Here is a 22117-nt window from a genome sequence, read left to right as displayed (position 1 = left end):
GATCTCTGCTGGGTGTGATCTTCACTCTGACAGCTGTGGTAGCTTAGGCCTCGCCAGTGACCATGGCATGCACAGCGGGACAGGCCCAAATCGAGAATCGACTGGCGCGGTCGAGTTTCTTCAGCGCGAACAAAAATTGCTATCTAAGCATGGCGCAGTGATAGCAGAAATGAAACGCCGAAGCTGGGATGTGAAGCGTATATACGCGAACAAAGTGTCAAAACCGAAGGAATGATCATTCGTCTCCGATCCAATCCTGAAGAGTTGAAGAAAAGTGTTGCGATGCCAGTTTCATCCGGGAGGCGTATCTGTCCAGTCCCAGGCAGCGCCCCGAAGCCAGCGTGGCTGAGGAATTGCAGCAGAGCGAGTGCAGCAAAACAGAAGCACCATCGCTAGCTTTACGCCAACGACATAGCCTGTCCAGAAGATAGAGCAGCGCCATATATCAATCATCGCACTGCTTCAATCCTGGACGAGTTCTTATGACTTGCGTCTCGCAGCAGACTGATATCCATCACAAGATTTCCTCGTTGCGGTGCCGCTACATCCGTATCGTTCTCTTCCAGATCCCGGAGCCATGCAGCTTCCTCATCATCGCTATCTTCCTCGTGGTTTTGCGCCTGTCCGTTCGCCGAGCTGACATCGGTGTACGAAGTGTGGTGCTTGCTCACATCATTGCGGGCTTGGTCAAGGTCTGCCTGGCTCGGATTTATGATATCGATCATGTGGCTACCGCGCTCATCAGTACTGTGGCTTTCCCTCCCGTTCTCGTAACACGTACTCAGCGGCACGAGCGGTAATGTACTCGAGAGCATCGCGCTCTCTCCTGAGTTCCTCTTCATCTCGGGGTATGATACCTCCTGCATCATGCGTGCCATATGTCGGTTGCTCGGAGTTTAAGATGCGGTCTAAGTCGCCCTGTGCGTTGTAGTGTCAGCACTCCTTTCCACGAGAATCTCGAAGCCATCGCGCAAATGCTCACGTACGTCTTGCGAAGGAGGTCGCTGACCCAGACACGAGCACAGAGCCCCCATTCCATTGATACCTCCCCTGGCCGCTTGTTGCGCGGTCACGGCGCTGAAATTTCCATTCACAAAGGATGAGCCGTTGCAGCAATGTCTCACAAGTTGCGTGAAAGCGTATCCTGCTGGAGTTCGACGTCACGGCAGTCGGCGCCGCCCGGCCCATTTAGTGCCGGGAGGAGCCGTGTGACCATTCGCTGCAGCTGCAGAGCTCTTTCTCCAACCCACAGACATCAACTCTTGCACTTTGCTCCAACTCCTAAGCACGGCTCTCGCCAACGAAGAATGCACAGCACTTGAGCGCAACATCATGTCTGTCTTCGTGACACGCGCCTTCAATATTTCGGGCCGGGCTCGACATTTGACTACGCGCTCAGCGCAGCCATCAACGGCATCAAAAGTCTCCCGTCATGACGATCCGCGACAAGCCACATTCCTGGCAGTCTCGTCTGGATATGCCCAACAAGCAAGCGAGGCAAGGCACTTGCCGAATGTCTCGATATCTGGGTACAGAGTACAGCAAGGTATTTCGGATTTGCTCGATCATCTGCATTCTGCCCGTAGCCTCGGAATGACTGAGGTCGAAATGATTTGACTTCTGTGGTCAATTCACGTATATGTCTCAGGTCGACACCACACCAAGCAGTACACGCCGTGGCATTCCGTATGCCACCACATGCAGAAGCAGTTCCCCCAGCCAGCTTCTGCAGAGCAAGGCGTGCGAGAACCTATGGCTATAGCTCCCTTTTGATTATAAGAAGTAAAGCAGTTGGTGAATTCGTTGAAGCTCTGTACATCATCTCGTTCTTTTGAGGAGAGCGCAGTTTTGAAGCGACCGCCCAGCCCTCGCCGTCGCAGCAAAGCAGCTACGCGAGGATGCGCTCCTCTGCGATTGTGGCCATTGGTCTGTCACTCATTCACGCATCCGATGCTCGCGTCGCGAACACTCCTGCAGGACCACAGCAGCGTGACGCCGAGCCTTCGAGCACCAATATTGTCCGTCAAATATTCAATCGCCTTTTCAAAAAGGCCGCGGCCGCAACCTGCTATCAGGACAACTACTTCAATTTTCTCAATGACCCGGAATTTGGGCCATCGTTCTGCCAGCAGTACATCACTTACTCGAATACAACCGTCACCGTTACGCGGACTCCCGTCAGGTGAGCTTTGATGACTTACTTGTGAGTAATCTGCTCACGACCAACACAGTACCTATATCGATACATTCAGTACACAATCGTTCACGCAGAGACGTATCACAACCGTCCCTGCCGCCACAGTTACTGTGACTGCCGCGCCTGAATTGAGCAAAAGAGATGCATCTCCAGCGCCTGCTCGAGGTCTCTCTGACGCGCAGGTCGCCGACGCCCTCGTGGCCTTTCGCCGAATGGCGAACGCCAACAATGCTTCCGACGTCACCATATCGGCCTCATTTGCAAGCGCATGTGCGTGTCACAACTTTCCAGGCCCTACTGTGACAACTACGTACACAGCACCGCCGAGAGTACTTACACTCTCTGCTTATGAGCAGGAGACCACAACGATTGTGTCCACCGCCACTGCTGGAACGGTGACGACTACCGTCAGAGCTGGCTCCTCTTCAGCTTCAGACGGTAGTGCAGTGCCGTCCCCATCCTCGCAAACATCTCCTAATGCACCCGCCCCAACAACACCTGGATTTCAATGCCCGGAAGACGATAACTCGGTCGTGAGTCAGCTGATCGGCTACGAAAAGTTCGACTATTTGGTGAAGTGTGATACCGATATCACTGATCCGGATTTCTATGGCGTGCTCTCGTTCAATACTTACTCCGAATGTGCAGCAGCTTGTTCGACTGCCAACCAGCGATTCGACGAGCCAGTTTGCAAGGGATTCTCTTTCTACGATGCACGCAGCAACCAGGGATACAATTGCTTTCTCAAAGGCGCAGCGAATACTACTGTACCAGCCATTGGCGTGGATAGTGGTATCTTGCAGAGAATCCTCGTCGGCATCACGCCGGACACGCCCGCGGGGACAAATACCGAATCTGCACCGTTCTCATCTGAGTCAACTACACTAGACCCTGAAGACGCCAGCTCTTCGATGTCCGAGATCTTTTCTGACAGCTCGACTTCCATCTCGGTCGTTACTCCACAGGTGCCCATCAGTGGCCTGCTGGTCAATGCCCCAGGTGAAACAGTCTACTCGACGTATATCTCGGACGGCTCGACATACTCCTCGGGTACTGTATTCTCCACGTACTTCACTTCTGATGGCGTATGGTACTTTTCATACTACACGGCCTACACCCAATCATGGGCCTCAGCAACCACAGTCTTCGCGGCCTCCTCGACGAGCTCAACCATCAACAACATCACTTCGAGTGGGACGATTGAGAGCGCTGGTGCAGGAGGTCAGAGCATCGTGACGACGACAACAAACACCACACAGTACTATCCCGAGGGATACAACACTACCTCCGTCATTGTCACTAGCACATACGCTTCTAATGGCACTGAAATCTCTGCCGTAACCACGACATTGTACTACACGTTCGCGACAGGCAGTGCCGGTTCTGTAGGCGGTGGCGGTAGCGGTGGAATCTCGAGCAACAGCGCTGGTGTCATCACTTCTGCCTCCCCGTGGAGTACCATCCGATCAAGCCAGGTCGTCATCTCTGGTGGCGGCGGTGGAGTCGGTGGCGGCAGTGGTACCGAGGATTCTGGTGTCGTCCAAACACCCGCTCCGAGTGTTGTGACCAATGCTGGCAACACGTACTACAGCTCCGGTTTCGTCGCTTCTGGAGCAGAGGGAGGTACTGCGGGAGCAAGCAGCACAGCGGCCTCAGGAGTGGTTTCATCGGACGTGACATCTTCACCACTTGCTCCGAGTGTCATAAGCAATGCTGGCAACACGTACTACAGCTCCGGCTTCGTTGCTTCTGGAGCAGAGGGAGGAACTGCCGGCGCAAGCAGCACAGCGGCTTCAGGAGTGGTGCAATCGAACGTGACGACTTCATCGCCTGGATTCACTCCCATCTCAGCTACCTCCGGAGAAACAGGTATTGGAGGAGCCAGCTCCACTGAAGCATCTGGAGCCTTTCCTTCATCGAGTGTGCCTTTATCTCCGGTGTCCTCGACGAGTGGACAGACCGGCTTCTTCGATGCAAGCTCGACCGCTGCTTCTGGTTTTGTGCCAAGCTCAGATCTTCCTCCTACACCAGTTTCGTCGACAAACGATGTTGCTAGCACTGCGTATGCCAGCTCGACAGAAGCCTCTGGCTCGAGCCCATTCAGCAACACGAGGGATAATCGATCCAACACGCGGCGCTCTTCAACAAGATTCCCGACTACCTTAGGCGTGTCGTCGTTGTCGTCCGCAGATCAATATGAGTCGCAGACTGAGGGTGGCAGCTCCATCTCCACCTCAGCACCCAATGTCTTCACGGAGTCGATTCCCGTAGAAACTGGATCCGTGCCGTTCAGTGCACCTAGTGGACCTCGATCAAGAACGAGCTCTCTTGTTGCTAACTCCACCGCGCCGTTCGTGACCAGCCCTTCCACTGACACACCACCTGCAGTCACCAACTCTGAGTCAGTGACCAGTAGCAGCGGCGGAGTACCTTTCACAAATTCGCTGGGCTCGCGTTCAGGCACTCGCAGTCGAGGAAGCGGTACATCAACTGGAGTGCCCTACACCAATTCTCTGGTGTCTAGCTCGGCCACACGCTTGTCGGGAACTGCTTCATCTGTGCCCATCGGCACCGGTCCATCTTCGTCGCCTGCGACAGCTCCAAACGGAACACCACCTGCTTCGCAAACAGCGCCATCTTCGAGCGGCTCGGTGCCCTTCAGCGCACCCAGCGGTCCTCGTTCTGGCACCCGATCCCGGACCAGCTCTCGCACTGCGCCCACCGGCACCACCGCTCCAGGCACTGGGTCCGCGTCGAGCACAGCGCCGGTCACTTTTCCACCATTCCCCACCACTAGCAGCAACACCTGTGTAACTCAGATCTTGGGTACCACCACCATTTTTACCACCGTCACGGAGTACGGCTGCTATGCGAACTGTCCTCCCTCTGGCTTCCAAGGCTATGGCGATCGTCCGCAAAGTTTCGGTCCTCCTGCTCAGGCCACCGGTCGAGGAGGCTATTACGGACGACCTGCGTAGGACGGAAATTGTGTGTATTGGAGTTCGAAGGCAAGGGTGCTCGTGTTTGGAAAAGGTGGAAAATGAAATGAACGATCGACTCGCTTCATAGAATCAGGTAGCATCACAATTGCTTTGCACACAACAAATTATCATCGAACTTGCGGCGATGATTGATTCCAGTCCCATCAAGCAGCCTTGCACGTCGTAGGGGAGCGAAGACGAGTCAACACGACTTCTGGTTAAGCGCTCTGTTCCTCCTTAGCGCCGACCTCAGCGTCGCAACCATTGGTCATATAGCAACCAACTGCCATCCTGCAGAAAACTCATACGCTCAGAAGTGTCGATTCACAGAAGCATTTCTAATGGTCGTGAAATTCGTAAGTAGCTAAAGCTATGGTGTCTTTTCAGTCTCGAAGAGCCAACGAAAGAAAATTGCCCCACACCAGAGAACAACCCCTGCAGCAAGCACGCCAAGAAAAGGCGCACAACACTACCAGCACCACATGTTCCCCATCGCTCGGTTTCCACGTTGTGCTGCAGTAGCAAGTCGATCGAATGGTGATGTTACAACCGAAAAGTGAACCTGAAACCAATCGACCAGCGCCAAGAAAAAAGCAACCACATCGGAAAAGTTTTCAACCACTCCTCTTGGTGTTTCCCACATTCTGATACCTTCGATCCTTCTCGGCTTGAATGCTAGTGATTTCCCGCTCCAAAGTGGCAATATCTTCCGTAGCCTTCTCAATCGAAGCCTTGAAACGCTGAGGTTCCTGCATCCAGCGTGCACGGTCCGACATGGCCTTCTCGCGCCTTCGAAGCTTCTTTTCGATTTTCTCGCAGAAAGCGCACTTATCTGCCAAGTCGATGGTGCAGTACAGGAGTTTCATGCCGCAGGTTTCACCTGTGCGGTATTCTCTGTTGCAGTGTTGCTTGAAGTTACCCCACTTCCAGTCGCGGCAGGAGAACTTGTAGCACTCGAAGAAGCACATTTTCGATGAAACTTGGGGCTTGATGTCAAATCGATGTTGATCTGAAGCGGGTCAGGGGCGGATGGTGCAGAATCGTTTTGGTGCTAATGCCTTACCTGAGTGTGGTTGTCTGTGCTTATGCACGAGCTTGAGTGACTAGTGTTGATGGAGATCTGGACGCTGTCGATCACACATTAGCCATTGTGAATGGAGGCGGCCATCATGCCTCAGTAGAGTTGTGATGAGCGCCGACAGCCAATGGATACTGCAGAGGCATTGAGGATGCCTCATGAGTGGTGAAGGTGAAGGAGTAGGCGCAGGTAGAGCGACATACCAGAGAGTCTCTCGTGGTCTGGGTGTCTGAGGACGCGAAGGGAGAAGTGGCTGGGAGATGTTGATGAGAGGAACTGGACCTAACGCTGCCATCGTGCCGCTATTTATGCTTTTCTGCCCTTTACCAGAGCTCGCGTTGACTACTCTCTTGGTCCATCCTCGCCGCGAGTTGAGCCCGTAGCTCCTTCACATGCGTCGAGCCAGCAATGCATTGCATGCTCAGCATCGGCACAATCGAGCCAACTAGGACCTCCGGGGGGCTCGGATCGTTTCGATTTGGGTTTAGAGCGTTCGTGCGAGCAGGTGTGAGGGTATCTAGGCCTCGTCGCTTGCCCGGACGATGCAGCTTGATATTGCCTTTGGCGCGATCAACAGCAGCGTGGCATGCTCTCCGCCTCTTGTTGCCCCTTGGTGTCGTAAGTCTCTCACCACGTCCTTGTCCCGTAACTCCACTTGAAGTGGACATGGCGTTCTCTGAGCGTAGGCGTGAACCGCGAGGTACCAGAGTGTATGCGGAAGGAGATAGTGGATTCAGGAGGCTTGTCGTCACGTGCCGATGCCTTAGACCTTTGGCAACGTCAGGTACACTTTTTTGACAGCCATTGGCCTTTGTCTCTGAACAGAAGACGTGCCTGGCACCACCATTCAAAGCGCTGAGCCGCCGATAGCGGAAGCATCACCCGGGGACGTGTGCACGAGCTGCGCGCGGCCTCAGGCTCGCCATGCTGTGTCGGTCGGTGGTTCCGCCAGCAGCGGCATGATGGAGCATGACATTGATCGAAGGCTGCAGCACCATGTTTAGCTCGACGCACAGCAATGCATCGGGTGCGCGAGACTCGAGACGTTGACGCAGGTAGGAGACCACTGGACTGGTGCCGCAGGAAAGGTTGAGCCATACGAGGCTAGCGATGTACACAGAATGCACGGACAGTGACGTTCGGTGGCCAGGTGATAGTGGTCGAAGAACCTTGCCGAAGTGGAGGGTCGACATGAGCTAACAGTCATCTTATCTCGCGGCGCTGCAGGATCGAGTCAGCATACTGGCGAGCACGGTGGTGGTGGGTGGCCGTCGGTCTGCCCATTGTCCTCTGGAGGCCGCCGCACAGCACGGGCTCGGGAGGATACCGCTCGACGGCGGCAGAGGATGGGCGGATCAGAGCAGTGGCAGCACGGGCGAGTGGCGACGAGAGAGCGATGGTTCGCATATGCGGCACACTTGTCAAGAACGGCTTCGTCTGGCTTGAGTCTGTCCCGCAGGCGTGGTCATCAGTGCAGGGCAAAGGTTCGGAGGTACTGCAACGCGCAGGCTAGATCTTCCCTGGCCGTCTCCGCTCTGCAACGTGGCAGCTCTCTGGTGGCCGAGCAGTCGAAAGGCTATTCGAAGGCTCGAGGAGTCGGTTGTTAGTACATATCCATGCAGCGGCTGAGGGGGATTCGAAACGCTCACCATTGGCCTGGCGCCGCCCTCCGCGCACGATGCTCTCGCCGGCTCGCCGCATGCTGGAGCTGGAGGATGCGTGCCGAGCAGGCAGTCGCGGGAGGCAAGGAGTGCTGCTGCGCGCGCAGGAGGGCGGAGGTGAATGTCTCGCCGGCAGAAGCACGTAGCTTGCGGTACCGCGCCCTCAGCATCGAATCACGATGACCGGCCGGGCTGGCGGGCAGGCCTGGCAGCTGTGCTGCTGCTGCTGCTGCTGCTGCTGCTGCTGCTGCTGCTGCTGCTGCTGCGAAGCCACAGCGTGACTTCCAGACGGCTAGCGCTGGCCTGGTGCGGCAGGCGAAGGCGAGCGCGCGGTGGTTGGGAAGTGCGCTGACAGACAGCGCCGTGACGCAGCGCAGCGCAGCGGCCGCTGCAGCTCAGCATCAGGCGCCGCCGCTCGCTGCTGCTGCTCTGCTGCTGCTGCTGCTGCTGCTGCTTAGCGTGGGCAGCAGCGGTCTGCCTCTCGGTTGCCTCAGCAAGCGCGGGCTCGCAGAGAAATTCTGGCAGGCCGAAAATTGCCATTGGATGAGCGAGGGCAATATTGCCAGAGAGCAGCAGGTCGCGGCGGCTCAGCAGATGACGTCCAGCGCGGGCCCTGGCGCTCCGGTCATGTGAATGGCAGCCGCTGTCCGGGCAGTGGAGCTCAGTCCAGCGGTCGCGGCGACGCGCAGTGCGGTGAAATAATGTGATGTGCACCTGCTGTTGGTTCTCGAGGCTAAAACTGCGTGCTCCGCGCCCTTTCCATTGGCTCGTCCCGGCCAATGGGATCCTGGAGGGCAGGCCCGCCTGGTCGCGCAGGCCATTGGCTGTCGGCGTGGTTGTGCGGTCGTCGTGTGGTGCTATGGGAACCAGCAGCGGGTGCCAGCGCAGCGAACGTCGACGGCAAGCGCCAAGACTCGAGGCTCGTCCCGCGCACACACGCCCGAACTGCTGCCCATCACCAGTCCGGCGTAGCAGCCGCGCGCCAACAACAACAGACGCTCGCTTTCGCGCCTCGCGTGTCGCCGTGCACGAGCGAGCAAGAGCGGGACGACGACCCTCGCATGACAAGATACGTAGAGAATGCATCGTGAGGAACGTTTCAACATTTCATGCCATGATTCTATATAGCATACATCCCAACCGCGCGCCAGAAAGCCGCGTCTCGGGCCCAGCTACTGTATCAACAAAGGGACACCGGACTCGCGCTACGCGTCTAGAGCTCGTCGTGCCCGCTTGGCTCATCATCGTCACCATAATCTGGCATGCCTCCGGCACCGCCTCCTCCGTATAGTTTCGATGTGATCGGGTACGCGACGTCAGACAGCTTCTGCTTCTGCTCATCAAAGTCCTCAGCCTCCGCCGTTTGAGCGTTCTCCTCAAGCCAGTCGGTGGCCTCCTTGACGGCCTCGAGAAGAGCTTCCTTGTCGTCCTCGTCGATCTTGCCACCAAGACCATCCTCGTCGTTGACCTGGTTCTTTAGGCTGAATGCGTAGTTCTCCAGGCCGTTGCGAGCTTCAATACGAGCACGCGTTGCCTTGTCCTCCTCAGCATACTTCTCAGCTTCCTCGACCATGCGCTCGATTTCTTCGGCGCTGAGTCGGCCCTTGTCGTTGGTGATGGTAATGGACTCGGACTTTCCACTACCCTTGTCGCCGGCAGACACACGAAGAATTCCGTTGGCATCAAGCTCGAACGTCACCTCGATCTGAGGCTGGCCACGAGGCGCAGGTGGAATTCCAGACAGCTCGAACTTTCCGAGCTGGTTGTTGTCCTTTGTCATAGAGCGTTCACCCTCGAACACTTGAATAAGAACAGTAGGCTGGTTATCGGCAGCGGTCGAGAAGATCTGGCTCTTCTTGGTTGGAATGGTAGTTCCACGCTTGATCAAGTGGGTCATGACGCCGCCAGTAGTCTCGATACCAAGAGTGAGCGGGTTGACATCCATGAGCACGACTTCGCTAGCGGCGGCTTCACCAGAGAGAACACCACCCTGAACGGCGGCACCGAAAGCAACAGCCTCGTCAGGGTTGATACCCTTGCTGGCCTTCTTGCCAAAGAACTCCTCGAGCATGGCCTGAACCTTTGGAATACGGGTGGAACCACCGACAAGCACGATATCATCAATATCGCTCTTCTTGAGCTTGGCATCCTTGAGAACCTGCTCCACAGGCTTGAGAGTCTTCTTGAACAAGTCGTTGTTCAGCTCCTCGAACTTGGCCCTGGTGAGAGTCTCCGAGAAATCGTTGCCCTCGTGGAACGCCTCGATTTCAATCTTGGTGCTCATCTGGCTGGACAGCGAGCGCTTGGCCTTCTCAACCTCGCGCTTGAGCTTACCCATGGTCTTTGCGTTCTTGGTGATATCGGTGCTGTGCTTCTTGTTGTAGCTCTTGGTGAAGTAGTCGACGATACGCTGATCGAAATCCTCGCCTCCCAGATGGGTATCACCAGCAGTTGCCTGCACTTCGAACACTCCCTGGTCGACAGTCAAGATGGAAACATCGAAAGTACCTCCACCAAGATCGTAGACGATGATCTGGCGCTCCTTGTCGGTCTTGTCAAGACCGTAGGCGAGGGCGGCGGCAGTGGGCTCGTTGACCACACGGAGGACGTTGAGACCAGCGATGGTGCCCGCATCCTTGGTTGCGGCACGCTGAGCGTCGTTGAAGTAAGCTGGCACAGTGACAACTGCGTTGGTAACAGTCTCGCCCAAGTACGATTCAGCGACTTCCTTCATCTTTCCGAGGATCATGGAGGAAATTTCCTCAGGCGTGAAAGTCTTCTCCTCGCTATGTTCCCGTTAGCAAGTTGTGGCAACCGTCTTTTGCAGAAAGCACACTTACCCCTTCACATCGACCTTGACACGTGGCTGACCACCCTTGTTGACGACCTTGTATGGGAAGTGCTTGATATCCTTCTGTACATCCTTCTCCTCGTACTTGCGACCAATGAGACGCTTGATATCGAAGACGGTTCGGTGTGGGTTCGAGGCGAACTGGTTCTTTGCGGCATCTCCGACAAGACGCTCGTCGTCGTTCCATGCCACCCATGACGGCGTTATTCGGTTTCCTTGATCGTTGACGAGAATCTCCACATTGCCGCCCTTCATGATACCAACACAAGAGTAGGTGGTTCCAAGATCGATTCCGATAACTGTGCACGATCGAGTCAGCTTTTCATGTCCTGCAAGCGCCTCGAGGCGACATTGTGCCCAGCTGGCAGCACCAAGAGCTTGCTAGACAGCTTCTTGCAGCGAATGAGTTTCGGAAGTTTGGCTTACCAGGTCCAGTAACGCTCGTATCAGTCTTCTCGGCATCTTGAGCGTGTGCGGATGGGATCATGCCCATAAAGAGCATTGGCGCCAACAGAATGGCGCAGATGTAGAAAGCGGTCATCCACGGCGACACTGTCGACCGCGAAGGGCCGCTCTGGCTCCTCGAGAACCTCGCCATCTTGGTCCAAGAGGCTGGTGTTGTGTGTGGGAAATGGACTCGGAAGTGTTGTCCTCTTGGCGATCAGGATGTCGAGCTGGTCGTTGGAAGTGGTGCAATGGAAACAGTGAGTGCTGTTGCTCTTCGCTTGAGCCAACAGCAGTTGAAGTTCGGTTGAGGTTGAGGTAGAAAAGAGGAAGAGACACGGGGAGGGAAGGGGAAGAAGTGCAGCAGACGCGGCAAATATTAAAGTGAATCGCAAAAGATGCCACCTCGACCTTCTGTGACCCTGCGGACAGCTGTTGTTTGCCAAAATCAGATGTGGCCAATCACATGCGCGGAATCGACAATGGAGCCCCGCTTCCATTTCGATACGTTTCTGATTATTCCGCTGCTATCACAAATTCACCACACTCGCCACGACAACGTGTCTTTTGCACATGCGGAGTCATAGCACAATCCATTGTCGTCGGCATCGTGCACGACGCACTCCACCGCCCTCGAGCGCTTTCCACCACGACCTTCAGCCTCGGCAGCTGGTGACGTCAGGCGAGTCACTGGTCAGGAGCACGTACCATTCACTGACACCGACAGATGATGGAGCAGCAGACTGAATAGCCGGTAAAATGCATGAGCTATACTAACAAGCACACACTCCCAAGATCGTGATTACATTCACTAGGCATACAGATCATAGAACTGCCTAGCCGCAAATCGCATCTGTTCTCCCTCAATATCAAACACCGCAAGCACATTCTTCATCCAAGTGCCGCCAAGAATAGACAATCCTCCACCATCAGACTGTATCCCCATGACACAGACATTGCGCTGAATCTCAATGATCAAATCATCCGAGTTCACATAGAATATCTTCTTCCCAATTCCGACCCCAAATACAGGAGCTCTGGAATTGCAATCCACAAAATATGCTCCTTGCGTACTGCTATAGTACGCCGGAGGATCAAAAAGTGCAGCAGTCGCTTCGGCAACATCATCCGGGACGTAACAAAGTGACGTGCCCGAGTCAACAATGGTATCAGAACCATTATGGATCAGCGGCGTCTTCCGAGGATCCGGGTTGTCGTAAGACCTGAACTGTGTGCTCTGGTTTGCCGAAATGGCATAGCCATCGATATCGATCGTGTAGAACTCATACACCTGCCGACCGCTCGTGGTATTGACACTGACACCTTGAATCGGCGTTGAAGCGAAATATGGCGAGTGCTGAACATCTGGAATACCGCCTAAAGCCAACACTCCGCCGGCAGAGGAATTGCGATCCATTGCGATACTGAAAATGGCTGGTACGTTTTGTTGCTCATACATGTTGACGAAGAGCGGATTGTATGGGACCTGGCGACCTTTGATATCTGCTCTCGGATCGGTGCCGGCATACGCAGAAGTGAGTGTCCGATATGCGAATCCAATGAGGCCAGAGGAGATTCCGTCGCCGTACCACGCAGCTATACTGACCACTCCGAACTGCTGTCGAGGAACTTCGATGCCCGCCATATTGAACGTGTCGATACCCAATCCCCCGTTCAAATACTCACCATCGGCATAAGAAATGTTGAAGTTCAGATTCTCAACAGGCGTGAAGGTCGTAGATTGCGAAGGATCGTAGGCAGGCCCAAATTCGCACACGGACTGATCGAGCTGGGCATCGTTGATCGGATCGAAACATTGGAAGCCCGTCTGAGCTAGCCATGGATCACTACTCCCAGTATCGATGACGACCTGGAACGGCTTGCCGCCGACTGTGACATCTGCTAAAAAGACCTGACCCCCTTCAACCGAAATCAAAGGCGTGGTATTATTCTACACAGCAGGTCAGAGCGTGCAACACACGTGTGAAAGCATGGAAATCATTTCCTACCGCAACTCGCGAAACGCCACTTCTGCCTCTCATGGCTTGTACGTAGATGGAACTCAACGAAGTCGCATCTTTCCGCGTCAGGCTGACCACGTTCGGCGTGACTTTGAGCTCTCTCTGCCTCGTGGGCACCTTCGACCTAGCTCTTGGAATTCTGCTTATCGTGAATCTCTCGTTGATGGCCGTCGGTCGGAATCCATGGAGCCGCAGCGCCGACGCAGCACAAACGAAAAGAAGAAATAGCAGCACCATAATTGCTAGTCCCAGTCTCCTGTTGGTGACTGCTATGTTCCGCGATGGCTGCCCTGCGCGCGTGAAGCCAGAATGTTAGCAGCGCCGAGGTCGCTGTACTTGAGTTCCTGTACAGTGAGGTGAACGTAGACGCCGCTGGAATTGGCCAAGGTGTTGGCGATTCTGTGTTGTTACACATCGTTCCCAGTGCATTGGGTCGGCATGTGCAGCACGTACTGGAACGCGACAGGACGGCCAGACTCTGTGACACCAAGGACATGGACACTGGAAGCTATACGCTTCAATTCGCCAAGCTGGCCTAATAATTACAATTTCTAGGTCTCATGCAACTCGAGTTGTCTATGTCTATCAGATCAACGATGCGCCGACTCGTCACAACTTTTCGACATGCAAAGATACCTTGAGATTTCCCCTGTGGCCCCTTGCTGCAGACCAAGCCCAAACGCCGAGACGCCACGCAATGCTGTCAAACCAATGCCACTTGAAATTTACCAAAGTGTGTAGCCACCGTCGATGAGACAGTTGTTGCCAGTCATGAAGCCAGATCCGTCACTTGCAAGGTACACTGCAAGGTTGTTGAGGTCATCCACGGCGCCGAGTCTCTTCTGTGGGGTGTGGTCCACCCAGATGCGCTTCTGAGCCTCGAGGGCAGGCACACGGTTGAGAGCAGTGTCCATGTAGCCAGGGCTGATGGCATTGACTCGAATTCCGTAACGAGCCCACTCTGCGGCCAGTGACTTGGTCAGCTGCACCACTGCAGCCTTGGATGCGTTGTAGCAGGACTGCTCTTGTGGGTAATTGACCACGCTGCCAGACATGGAAGCGATGTTGATGATGCTGCCACCCTTGCCGAGGCGGATCATCTCACGACCAACAGCTTGAGCTGTCAAGAAGCAGCCTGTAACGTTGATGTCGATTAGGCGTCGGAACTTTTCGGCGTCATATGTCTCGGCCTTGAGGTTGGAGCTAGGCATCATTAGTCTGGCGTCTCGCTGTACGATGCTGCAACAACTTACTCTGCAATGCCTGCAGCGTTGATCAGGACATCGATGCTGCCGTAGTACTCGGCCACGTCGCGGACAGTCTGGTTCATAGCATCTCCGTCACGGACGTCAACCTTGTAGAATCGAACGTCGATGCCGGTCTGCTCGCTGAGTTCGCGTGCCGAGTTGTCACCAAGCTCTTGCTGCACATCCATGATGGCGATGCCTCGCACGCCGACTTCTGCCAAGGCTTGCGCCATGTTGAATCCCAAACCACGAGCGCCACTGGTCATTGTTAGTGCGACGCAAAGACTACCGAAGTAGGAATGACATACCCCGTCACCACGGCAATCTTGCCATTGAGCGTGAACTTTTGCAGCGTTGGTGTAAGGTGCTGGAGAGCCTCTGGCTTGAGTGGAATCGCAGTCTTGACCTCGTCTGCACCAGGAGGCGACACTGGGCCACTGCTGCCGGTCTCGTACTGAACCTTGGCCTCTGATCGCTCGCCTTTGCGGTATGAGATGACCGGCACCTCTGGATCGCTGGCCTTGGTCGATGAAGTGAAAGTGGCGCGAGAAAGCACAGGAGTGAAGGAAGATGGTCGCGAGACCGTTCGGGTGGCAGCCCTCAAGGCGGTGCGGCCGAACATGTTGGGCGAGAGGAATTTGTAGTGAATACGGGTGGCGTTGCCGATTGATAGATTCATAGATGCTGTTCGCGCTGTAGGGTCGCGGAGGTCCCTAGAGGCGAGGAAGTTCGGTGCAGAGGGCGCGGAGGGAGTGGAACTGGACAGCAAACGGCGCGACGGCAACAACAGGCAGGAGCAGGAAACGTCGGGAGCAGGAAGGAGGAGGAGAAGCAGGAAGCAGCGAGCGCAGGCAACGGGCAGACTTTTTAAAGGGCAGGTCAGGTCAGGTCAGACATCCGACGTCGCAGGCACATCTGATTAATGTTCTCGGACGCGCGATAGGCCATTGCGCTGTGAAGCGTCAGTCCGCGACGGCGTCCAGCGCGCCGTTCGAGCACGATACGTCGCGCGTGGCCACAATGCTGCGAAATCGTTGTGGAGTCGGACGTCAGTGCTGGAGGTGCTGGGCCCGCTCGGCGAGTCCCCTATTCCCACCCACCCACACTGCGACCGGGAGGTGAGGTGAGCGATGTTGGCCCGGCAGCGTGCGCGCGGGAGGACAGTTTGGCGGCGGCGGTAGCGTCGTGCCTGCCGACACCATCGCGTGCCCCGGCAGCGACGCTTGTGTGATCGCAGCAGCGGCGACGCGCACCGCAAACAACACTGAAGACGGCCGGGAGCAAAGGCGTGATGTCGAGAGGATCCACCCACGTGCAAGCTCTGTGCAGATCCTCGCGCAGACCCTGCGAATCTGACTTCCGCGCGTTCCTTGCAGCAAGATCTCTTCCCTGCATCCGCCCGCTTACGACTACCAGGAAGCGACTCCCGAGCACCGAACCTGTCTCCCCGGCGCTCTGGACTGCGCGCTAGACGCTCATCTCATAGAACGACCCCGTATCGCGCCAACGTGGTAGCACGACCTCGCTGATTGCAACGGCCGTGAGCGTGTCATGTGCCGCGCAAAATCTGTTTCCGGCAGTCGAGTCCTGTCTACGAGGCGACACCTTCATCCAGCGCACACTGTTCTGCGAAATTACTTTCACTGCCGAGAACGACGAATCTTTTCTGCAATGGCACCGTGCGGACGGGGGCGTGTTTGGAGATGAGTGCCGTTTTCGCATCTCACACACCGACAACCAGCTGAGTGCGCCGCCTGGCACACGTTGTCTTGCCCTGCGCGCGGGTCGCCATGAGTGCTGTCTATACTCTACAGTGGTGTCAAGCAGGCATATTTATGCCGTGTCCACGTATGCGGCAATCGCTACGTCGGGATATATCATCCCAGGCTCAGCCTCACCGGGACATATGATCCACGCACCGGCTCTCAGCTGCTGACCGATGCTAATCGTCCTGGCGAGAGTTCTGACTGCACCGCGTGCCCGGTGTGGGGACATGTCCATGAATAGCTGGAGGTACGCTATCGACTGCCCAAGGACACTGATACAATCATCGCGGCTCATCTACTGGCACGACATGCTGCGTGTGCCCGAAGTGGATGAGCTCCGGCACTCGTTGTTGCGTCGCAGAAATTCTCTTCATCATCGGGTTGTGACCATGGTGCGTACCTTGGGTCAGGACGCCAGCTGAAGTTAATGAGACCACGTTCGCAGACAAGTACAGGGATCCAGCTGGAGTAGTAGCACGGTTCGACAGTCTAGCGTCCTGCATCACGAGTTAAGAAAACAAGCATGCAAAATTGGACATCCCCCCGCTCGACGGATTATGAGAGTCGACCGCCTCGTGACAATGCGGGCAAATTGGATATTGATGGCTCATGATCGGAGCAGGAAGTAGATGGTGATGAAGTCGTTTGGTGCACTTGTGGGAGGTACAAATTCTTGCTCCTCATCACCATTCGCCTGACCACGGATGGCCGCGTGCGCCAGCCTACAGAATTGTTCCCCGCCCGCCGGGTAGATTTGCTGCAGAGCCAAGAGGTAACGCACTAAGGGACTCGTCGCCAGACTTCAACCCAAGCGGATAACACTTCGCGCTGTGCCACGTTTCCGCAGTTGCTGCGTCGGCTCGCAGAAGGATATGATGGCCCTGAACAACACCTTCCCTCCCCCGGACTTCGACTCGTGTCTTCGCTCCGAAAGAAGTGTCAAGGCAGTGTCGGCAATGAAGTCCAATGTAATTCCAGAATTGCAACTCATCTTGGCACATGCATCAAACTCTCGTTCATCAACTTCTGTGCTGTCGGGCGTATGGCTGTGCTCCATGTCGGATGCATCTGAAGGCGAGAGCACAGTGGGAGAGATATGGGAGGGATTAGCACCGAGCAGAAAGGCTTGCATTCCCAATAATGGTGGCTGAGTGACATGTAGCTCCTCATAGATTGAAGACGAGGCCAGAAATTCGCGCTGAGAGCTCGAACCGAGTCCGCCCCTCAGGCCTTCGTAGATGGACCGCGCTCGGGGCCGCCGGTTCGCCCGACCTGAGGGTATAATAGTGCGTGCGGCGTTAGCGTCGATCGTGACATGGACCCACTGCCCCATATCTACGGGATCTCCGCGCTCAATGGTTAGGCCAGGAATTTTGACGTCCAACAGCATATAATCGACCGGAGGGCGTGGCCATTGCGGGCGCACGAACAGGTGCGCACGCAACCGCGGGGATTCAAGTACTGTACGACAGAAGGTCTTGTTGACACGCCGCATGAACATGATGTCTGCTGTGTCGAGGAAGCCAAGAATTGTGGCGAGCAGCTCAGGCATGCGAAATAGCTTAGCTAAGGCGCAGTCATCTGAAGTCGAAGTGCAATAATGAGCGGCTAGCGGCGCGGATGCAGTGGGCGCCGTCGAACTGGCAGTGGAAGTGGTGGCCTCGTGGACATGCTGCTCGAGTTGCCGCGTGAGGTGGGAGCGAGTATGGCTTGCGATGCTGACAAGATTCGGGGCGACAGCACTGTCGGTGTCTGAGAAACGTCGTTCACGCGTGACAACGTGCACGATGGAAGAACCCTCCAGGCGGAGGTCCTGAAGCTGTCCTGGGAGCGCATCCATGATGATCGGTGCTGCCATCTGTTGCGGAGACTGGCACTGGGTACGATTCCGAAACTGAAGTGTCCAGTGGAGCTGAACATGCGACTTGACTTGAAGCTGATTCGGTTGAGGTCTTCAAGAGATCAATGTGTGTCTGTCATGACAGAGTAGAGCAAGCAAGCAAGCAAGCAGAGAGCAAGAGCAAGAGTGGTGATTAAGGTGTCGGCCGATCCGAACCTTGTTTGCCAGGACAGCAAACTTGGCTCGGAGCTGGGACCATTTCTCACAAACGCAGCTGATCCTGCTACTGATCCTCTGCAACGAACGAAGCGCAACACTCACTCCGACAACGTGATGCGTGAAGAATCACAGTACCGCACATCTGTCGCACGTCCCAAATGACGATGGGCACCGGAGCAATATGCGTTTCGTGCGCGCGCGCGTGTGAGAGCCGGCTCCCAGCCACACGACGCCCAACCTCGTTATACCGCTTCCCCAGCCATCTCCAAAATTCAGACGGAGGAAGGTAGGTAATAGTCGCTCTCACTCTGCGATGCCGTTGCATTCCTCCTGCACACAATATTCACTTGCCGCGCCTCCCACAACCACCAGCGCTTCACTGTCCTATCGCTCGCCCAGCATCGCCCGCAATCCATACCGTCACCACCCACCTGCAGCGACACCACATACCCAACACATCAAGCATCACATCTACACCTCGTCACTATGAAGGGCAACATTGTCATCGCCGTCATCATCATCGTGCTCTTCCTTCTGCTCGCACTCATTGGCTTTGGCATCTACTGGGCACAAACGAGCCTCGGCGGCGGTGTTGGACGAGGCGGATCAACAACTAGCGGCGAAGATGTGTGATCTCTTCACCACCCCACTGGGAGACACCCATCACTACGACACCCATCACTACAACACCCATCACTACAACACCACACGAAAGCATAGAGAGCATCGAGAAGCGCAGTGCGCGCAACTTGTCACGACATCACGACGCATGAGGGACACCGGCTGTAAAAGCGGAACATTGCATAACGGAAGGAACTGGGGCATAGCGAAGGCGTTCAAGGGGAAATAATTGTGCATAAGCTGGGAAGGAAGCTCTATATCTATCATCCATTGTATATCTGTATCGTGTAGACATCCTGGCACAGAGTCGCAGGAGGGAAGAGGGAACACTCGTTCCTCGCAAGGAAAAAGAACATCAAAACGAACACACCCACAATCTCTCACTCCTTCCTGAGCATCCACCCCAACTCCGCCGCCTCTCCCTTACTGACCAAAGCCTCAAGCCTCTCCTTCTTCATGAAATCATGATCGCTATATTCAAACCCCGGCACAACGGTCTCACTAATCAACAACCCCTCACTCCCCTCACCACCCTCTTCATCCGGCAACAGAAAACTAGTCTTATACTTCCCTCCATCCACAATCCACTGCAACTTCTCTCCCTTCAGCACATTCTGTCCCACAGTAAACACCTCCACCCGTGCCTTCTTAGCCCAACGGCTCTCCTCCGAAACATCCGCATCACCATAACCTCCTGGACATTTCTCCGCCGCCACTTCATCAGCATGGATAATCACATATCGTCCCCTCCCGCGATGCAGAGTATGGACTGTTCGTGCTTTATTCCGATGCCAAGCTCCCAGAGGCGATTTTGGCGTGAGGAGATAATGGATTGTCGTACTTGCGCTTCTCATTCCGTCTTCGGTGGTGGCTTGAGCGGATTTGGGAAGTGAATTGGGTATTCTATGAGGATCACGATCGGTTTCCTTTGCGCAACGGAATTTTGTCAGCATTTTTCTCATCTTGATTGTTTTTTGATAAAAGGTTGTTCGGTATACCACAAAGTACCCGCCTTCGGGATGTCTCTGCATCCCAAGCGCTGCCATTACTGCTTTCAGTTCTGAAGATTCATCTTGTGAGCCATTGATGTCGAAGTGAGGTCGCAGTGCCATGCTAGCGCTGCCTGGCATGTTTGTTGGTCTTCAGTCTTTGATGTTGTTGCGTAGGCTAAAAGATTGGAGAGGTGTGTCAGTCCCACTTGCTGACACAAGCGCGCGTTTGATCCTTCTGCTATCCCACGTTGGGATTCCACGTCATTCATTCGATGTTGCGGATTTCTACACAGGACCGAAGCGACCCCACTCCAGACTACTTAATGTCGCTCCAACTTGTGAGAGAATCAGATGGCAGATTTGAGCATGTGGAAGTTTCATAGAAAAGTATTGTTCAAGTGGCCGTTGAAGCAATATGTACAGCGAGGGTATATCGTCGTTTTCCATGTCCTCATGATAGTAATCGTTCACCCCGTGTAAATGCATCGAAACTCTCCCACGCTATGCAAGTGACATTTTCCAATCTTGAAAAAACTGGTAGCGTCTAATCCCTTAGATCTTGAGGTTGTAGCCGCCAGTGACTGGGTTGACTGCAGCGCCTCCGAGAGATGAGCGGCGAGCGGTCTCGGCCTCGACAACAGACAGTCTCTTCTCGTCGTAGTGAACCGTCTGCACAGCACCACCGACGGCTCCACCCTCGAGAGCAGTAGCAATGACCTTCTCGCCCTTGATGCGCATGATGTGGAAACCGTGGCGAGACCAGTGAGATGCGCAGTATGCGAGCACAGCCACGAATCCGACAAGTGGCACCACGTATGAGATACGAGTGCTTGCGGAATCGGCGATAGCTCCTTGAATCGGTGGGAACGCAGCACCTCCAGAGACACCCATGACGAGGATACCAGCGCCACGACGTGTGTTGGTTCCGAGGTTGGCAGTACCGAGAGTGAAGATGGTTGGGTACATTGGTGCCATGAAGAAGAAGATGACGATCAGGACTGCCACAGCTGATGTACCACTGCCGGCAGCGACGTAGGCGTTCAGAGCAATGGCGCACACAGAGTACACAACCAGGAGGAAGTTGGACTCAAAAACGGTGGCCAAGGCGGTGGCGATGAAGCGTCCGACGGTGAAGGTAATCAGGGCATACGACAACATGCGGGAGCCCTCTTCGGTTGTGAAACCACCGTTCTCGTTTGCGTAGTTAATGAAGAAGGTGGCGCAAGCTTTTGAAAAGGTTAGTGGTCTGCACGAATGTTTTGTGAGGTGAAGATGCCTTCCCAGCGATTACACTTACTGACTTGAGCACCGACGTAACAGAACTGTGCAGCGAAACCGAAGATCATGTTCCACTCCTTGTAAAGTGGCTTTTGCTTGAGAATGCTGCCATCGACACCAATTCCAAGCTCTTCAGAGTCTGCTGCGACGATGCTTGCAGAGCGGCCGGCACTCTCAGCAACCTCAGGAAGCTTGGAGAAGAAGAACAGCACAGCGACTGCCACACCAGCACAGGCCACAGCGAGGTACACGAACTGCACGTTGGTGAGGGAGTTCTGGTTCTCTCCAGCGAAAAAAGCCTTGGATGCGATGAGTGGGCCGACGAAGGATGCGATACCGTTCCAGGACTGACAGAATTGGAGACGAGCGGACGCGGTGGCGGGGTGACCGATGACAACGGCGTACGAGTTGGCAGCAGTCTCGAGAGTGGCCAAGCCACAGGCAATGACAAGAGTGCAAGCCAAGAATCCACCGAAGGAAGCCTTCTCGTTACCAGGGTTGGAGAAGTGGGCGGTGGGCCAGAACATGATGGCGCCGAGAGAGTAGAGACCCAGACCCATGAGGATTGTGACCTTGTAGCCCTTGCGCTTGAGAACTTCTGCGGCGATTGGCGAGAAGCAGAGGTAACCACCACCGAAATACATGACTTGAAGACCGGTGGATTCGAGACGTGTCACGCCCAACACCGTTTGAAAGTGCTTGTTCAAGACATCGAGCAGACCGTACTGACGAAGCCCGTTAGCCACGGCCGTTTGTGAATTGATAGTCGCATGCAACTTACCGAGAAACCCCAGAGGAAGAAGAGAGAGATGACCAAGCTCAGAGGGTAGATGAGCTGCTTGCCAGACAGATAGCCACCAGCAACAGTGGGGCTGTTCGTGGGAATACCACCACCCGCCATTTTGGACCAGTAGACTCGTT

The 22117-nt window shown here is 55.2% G+C and overlaps 9 protein-coding genes across 10 annotated transcripts; 1 reads left to right on the top strand and 8 right to left on the bottom strand.

The window, feature by feature from the left end:
- Window positions 1-449: 449 nt before the first annotated feature.
- CKM354_000323400 (uncharacterized protein) lies at window positions 450-1039 on the bottom strand (the record flags this gene model as incomplete). 2 transcript variants are annotated; one of them, XM_044798419.1, is made up of 3 exons in its annotated part: window positions 450-729; window positions 782-918; window positions 983-1039. In XM_044798419.1, the coding sequence occupies 3 exons, from the start codon at window positions 1037-1039 to the stop codon at window positions 450-452; spliced, it is 474 nt and encodes a 157-aa protein (XP_044654354.1). The 2 variants fall into 2 exon arrangements, with proteins under 2 accessions (XP_044654354.1, XP_044654355.1); XM_044798420.1 differs by having other exon boundaries at window positions 987-1034.
- An 859-nt stretch (window positions 1040-1898) lies between these two features.
- On the top strand, window positions 1899-5175 carry CKM354_000323300 (uncharacterized protein; the record flags this gene model as incomplete). Its single annotated transcript, XM_044798418.1, has 2 exons — window positions 1899-2182; window positions 2232-5175. The coding sequence occupies 2 exons, from the start codon at window positions 1899-1901 to the stop codon at window positions 5173-5175; spliced, it is 3228 nt and encodes a 1075-aa protein (XP_044654353.1).
- Window positions 5176-5792: 617 nt separating this feature from the next.
- Window positions 5793-6146, bottom strand: CKM354_000323200 (uncharacterized protein; the record flags this gene model as incomplete). The annotated part of the gene is made up of 1 exon (XM_044798417.1): window positions 5793-6146. One exon carries the CDS (start codon window positions 6144-6146, stop codon window positions 5793-5795), a length of 354 nt encoding a protein of 117 aa, XP_044654352.1.
- Window positions 6147-6579: 433 nt separating this feature from the next.
- Window positions 6580-6924, bottom strand: CKM354_000323100 (uncharacterized protein; the record flags this gene model as incomplete). Its single annotated transcript, XM_044798416.1, has 1 exon — window positions 6580-6924. One exon carries the CDS (start codon window positions 6922-6924, stop codon window positions 6580-6582), a length of 345 nt encoding a protein of 114 aa, XP_044654351.1.
- A 2206-nt stretch (window positions 6925-9130) lies between these two features.
- On the bottom strand, window positions 9131-11366 carry CKM354_000323000 (uncharacterized protein; the record flags this gene model as incomplete). Its single annotated transcript, XM_044798415.1, has 3 exons — window positions 9131-10703; window positions 10758-11067; window positions 11195-11366. 3 exons carry the CDS (start codon window positions 11364-11366, stop codon window positions 9131-9133), a joined length of 2055 nt encoding a protein of 684 aa, XP_044654350.1.
- Window positions 11367-12023: 657 nt separating this feature from the next.
- CKM354_000322900 (uncharacterized protein) lies at window positions 12024-13254 on the bottom strand (the record flags this gene model as incomplete). Its single annotated transcript, XM_044798414.1, has 2 exons — window positions 12024-13163; window positions 13222-13254. 2 exons carry the CDS (start codon window positions 13252-13254, stop codon window positions 12024-12026), a joined length of 1173 nt encoding a protein of 390 aa, XP_044654349.1.
- Window positions 13255-13958: 704 nt separating this feature from the next.
- CKM354_000322800 (uncharacterized protein) lies at window positions 13959-15102 on the bottom strand (the record flags this gene model as incomplete). Its single annotated transcript, XM_044798413.1, has 3 exons — window positions 13959-14436; window positions 14487-14738; window positions 14789-15102. The coding sequence occupies 3 exons, from the start codon at window positions 15100-15102 to the stop codon at window positions 13959-13961; spliced, it is 1044 nt and encodes a 347-aa protein (XP_044654348.1).
- A 4204-nt stretch (window positions 15103-19306) lies between these two features.
- Window positions 19307-20056, bottom strand: CKM354_000322700 (uncharacterized protein; the record flags this gene model as incomplete). Its single annotated transcript, XM_044798412.1, has 2 exons — window positions 19307-19852; window positions 19925-20056. 2 exons carry the CDS (start codon window positions 20054-20056, stop codon window positions 19307-19309), a joined length of 678 nt encoding a protein of 225 aa, XP_044654347.1.
- A 414-nt stretch (window positions 20057-20470) lies between these two features.
- CKM354_000322600 (uncharacterized protein) lies at window positions 20471-22097 on the bottom strand (the record flags this gene model as incomplete). The annotated part of the gene is made up of 3 exons (XM_044798411.1): window positions 20471-21144; window positions 21216-21921; window positions 21978-22097. The coding sequence occupies 3 exons, from the start codon at window positions 22095-22097 to the stop codon at window positions 20471-20473; spliced, it is 1500 nt and encodes a 499-aa protein (XP_044654346.1).
- Window positions 22098-22117: the final 20 nt, after the last annotated feature.

Source organism: Cercospora kikuchii (assembly GCF_019650295.1).
Source record: "Cercospora kikuchii DNA, contig_00002, whole genome shotgun sequence".
In the NCBI taxonomy this organism is placed as follows: Eukaryota; Fungi; Ascomycota; class Dothideomycetes; order Mycosphaerellales; family Mycosphaerellaceae; genus Cercospora; species Cercospora kikuchii.
Note: the sequence above shows the minus strand (reverse complement) of the source record. Positions and strands in the feature narration are given on the sequence as shown.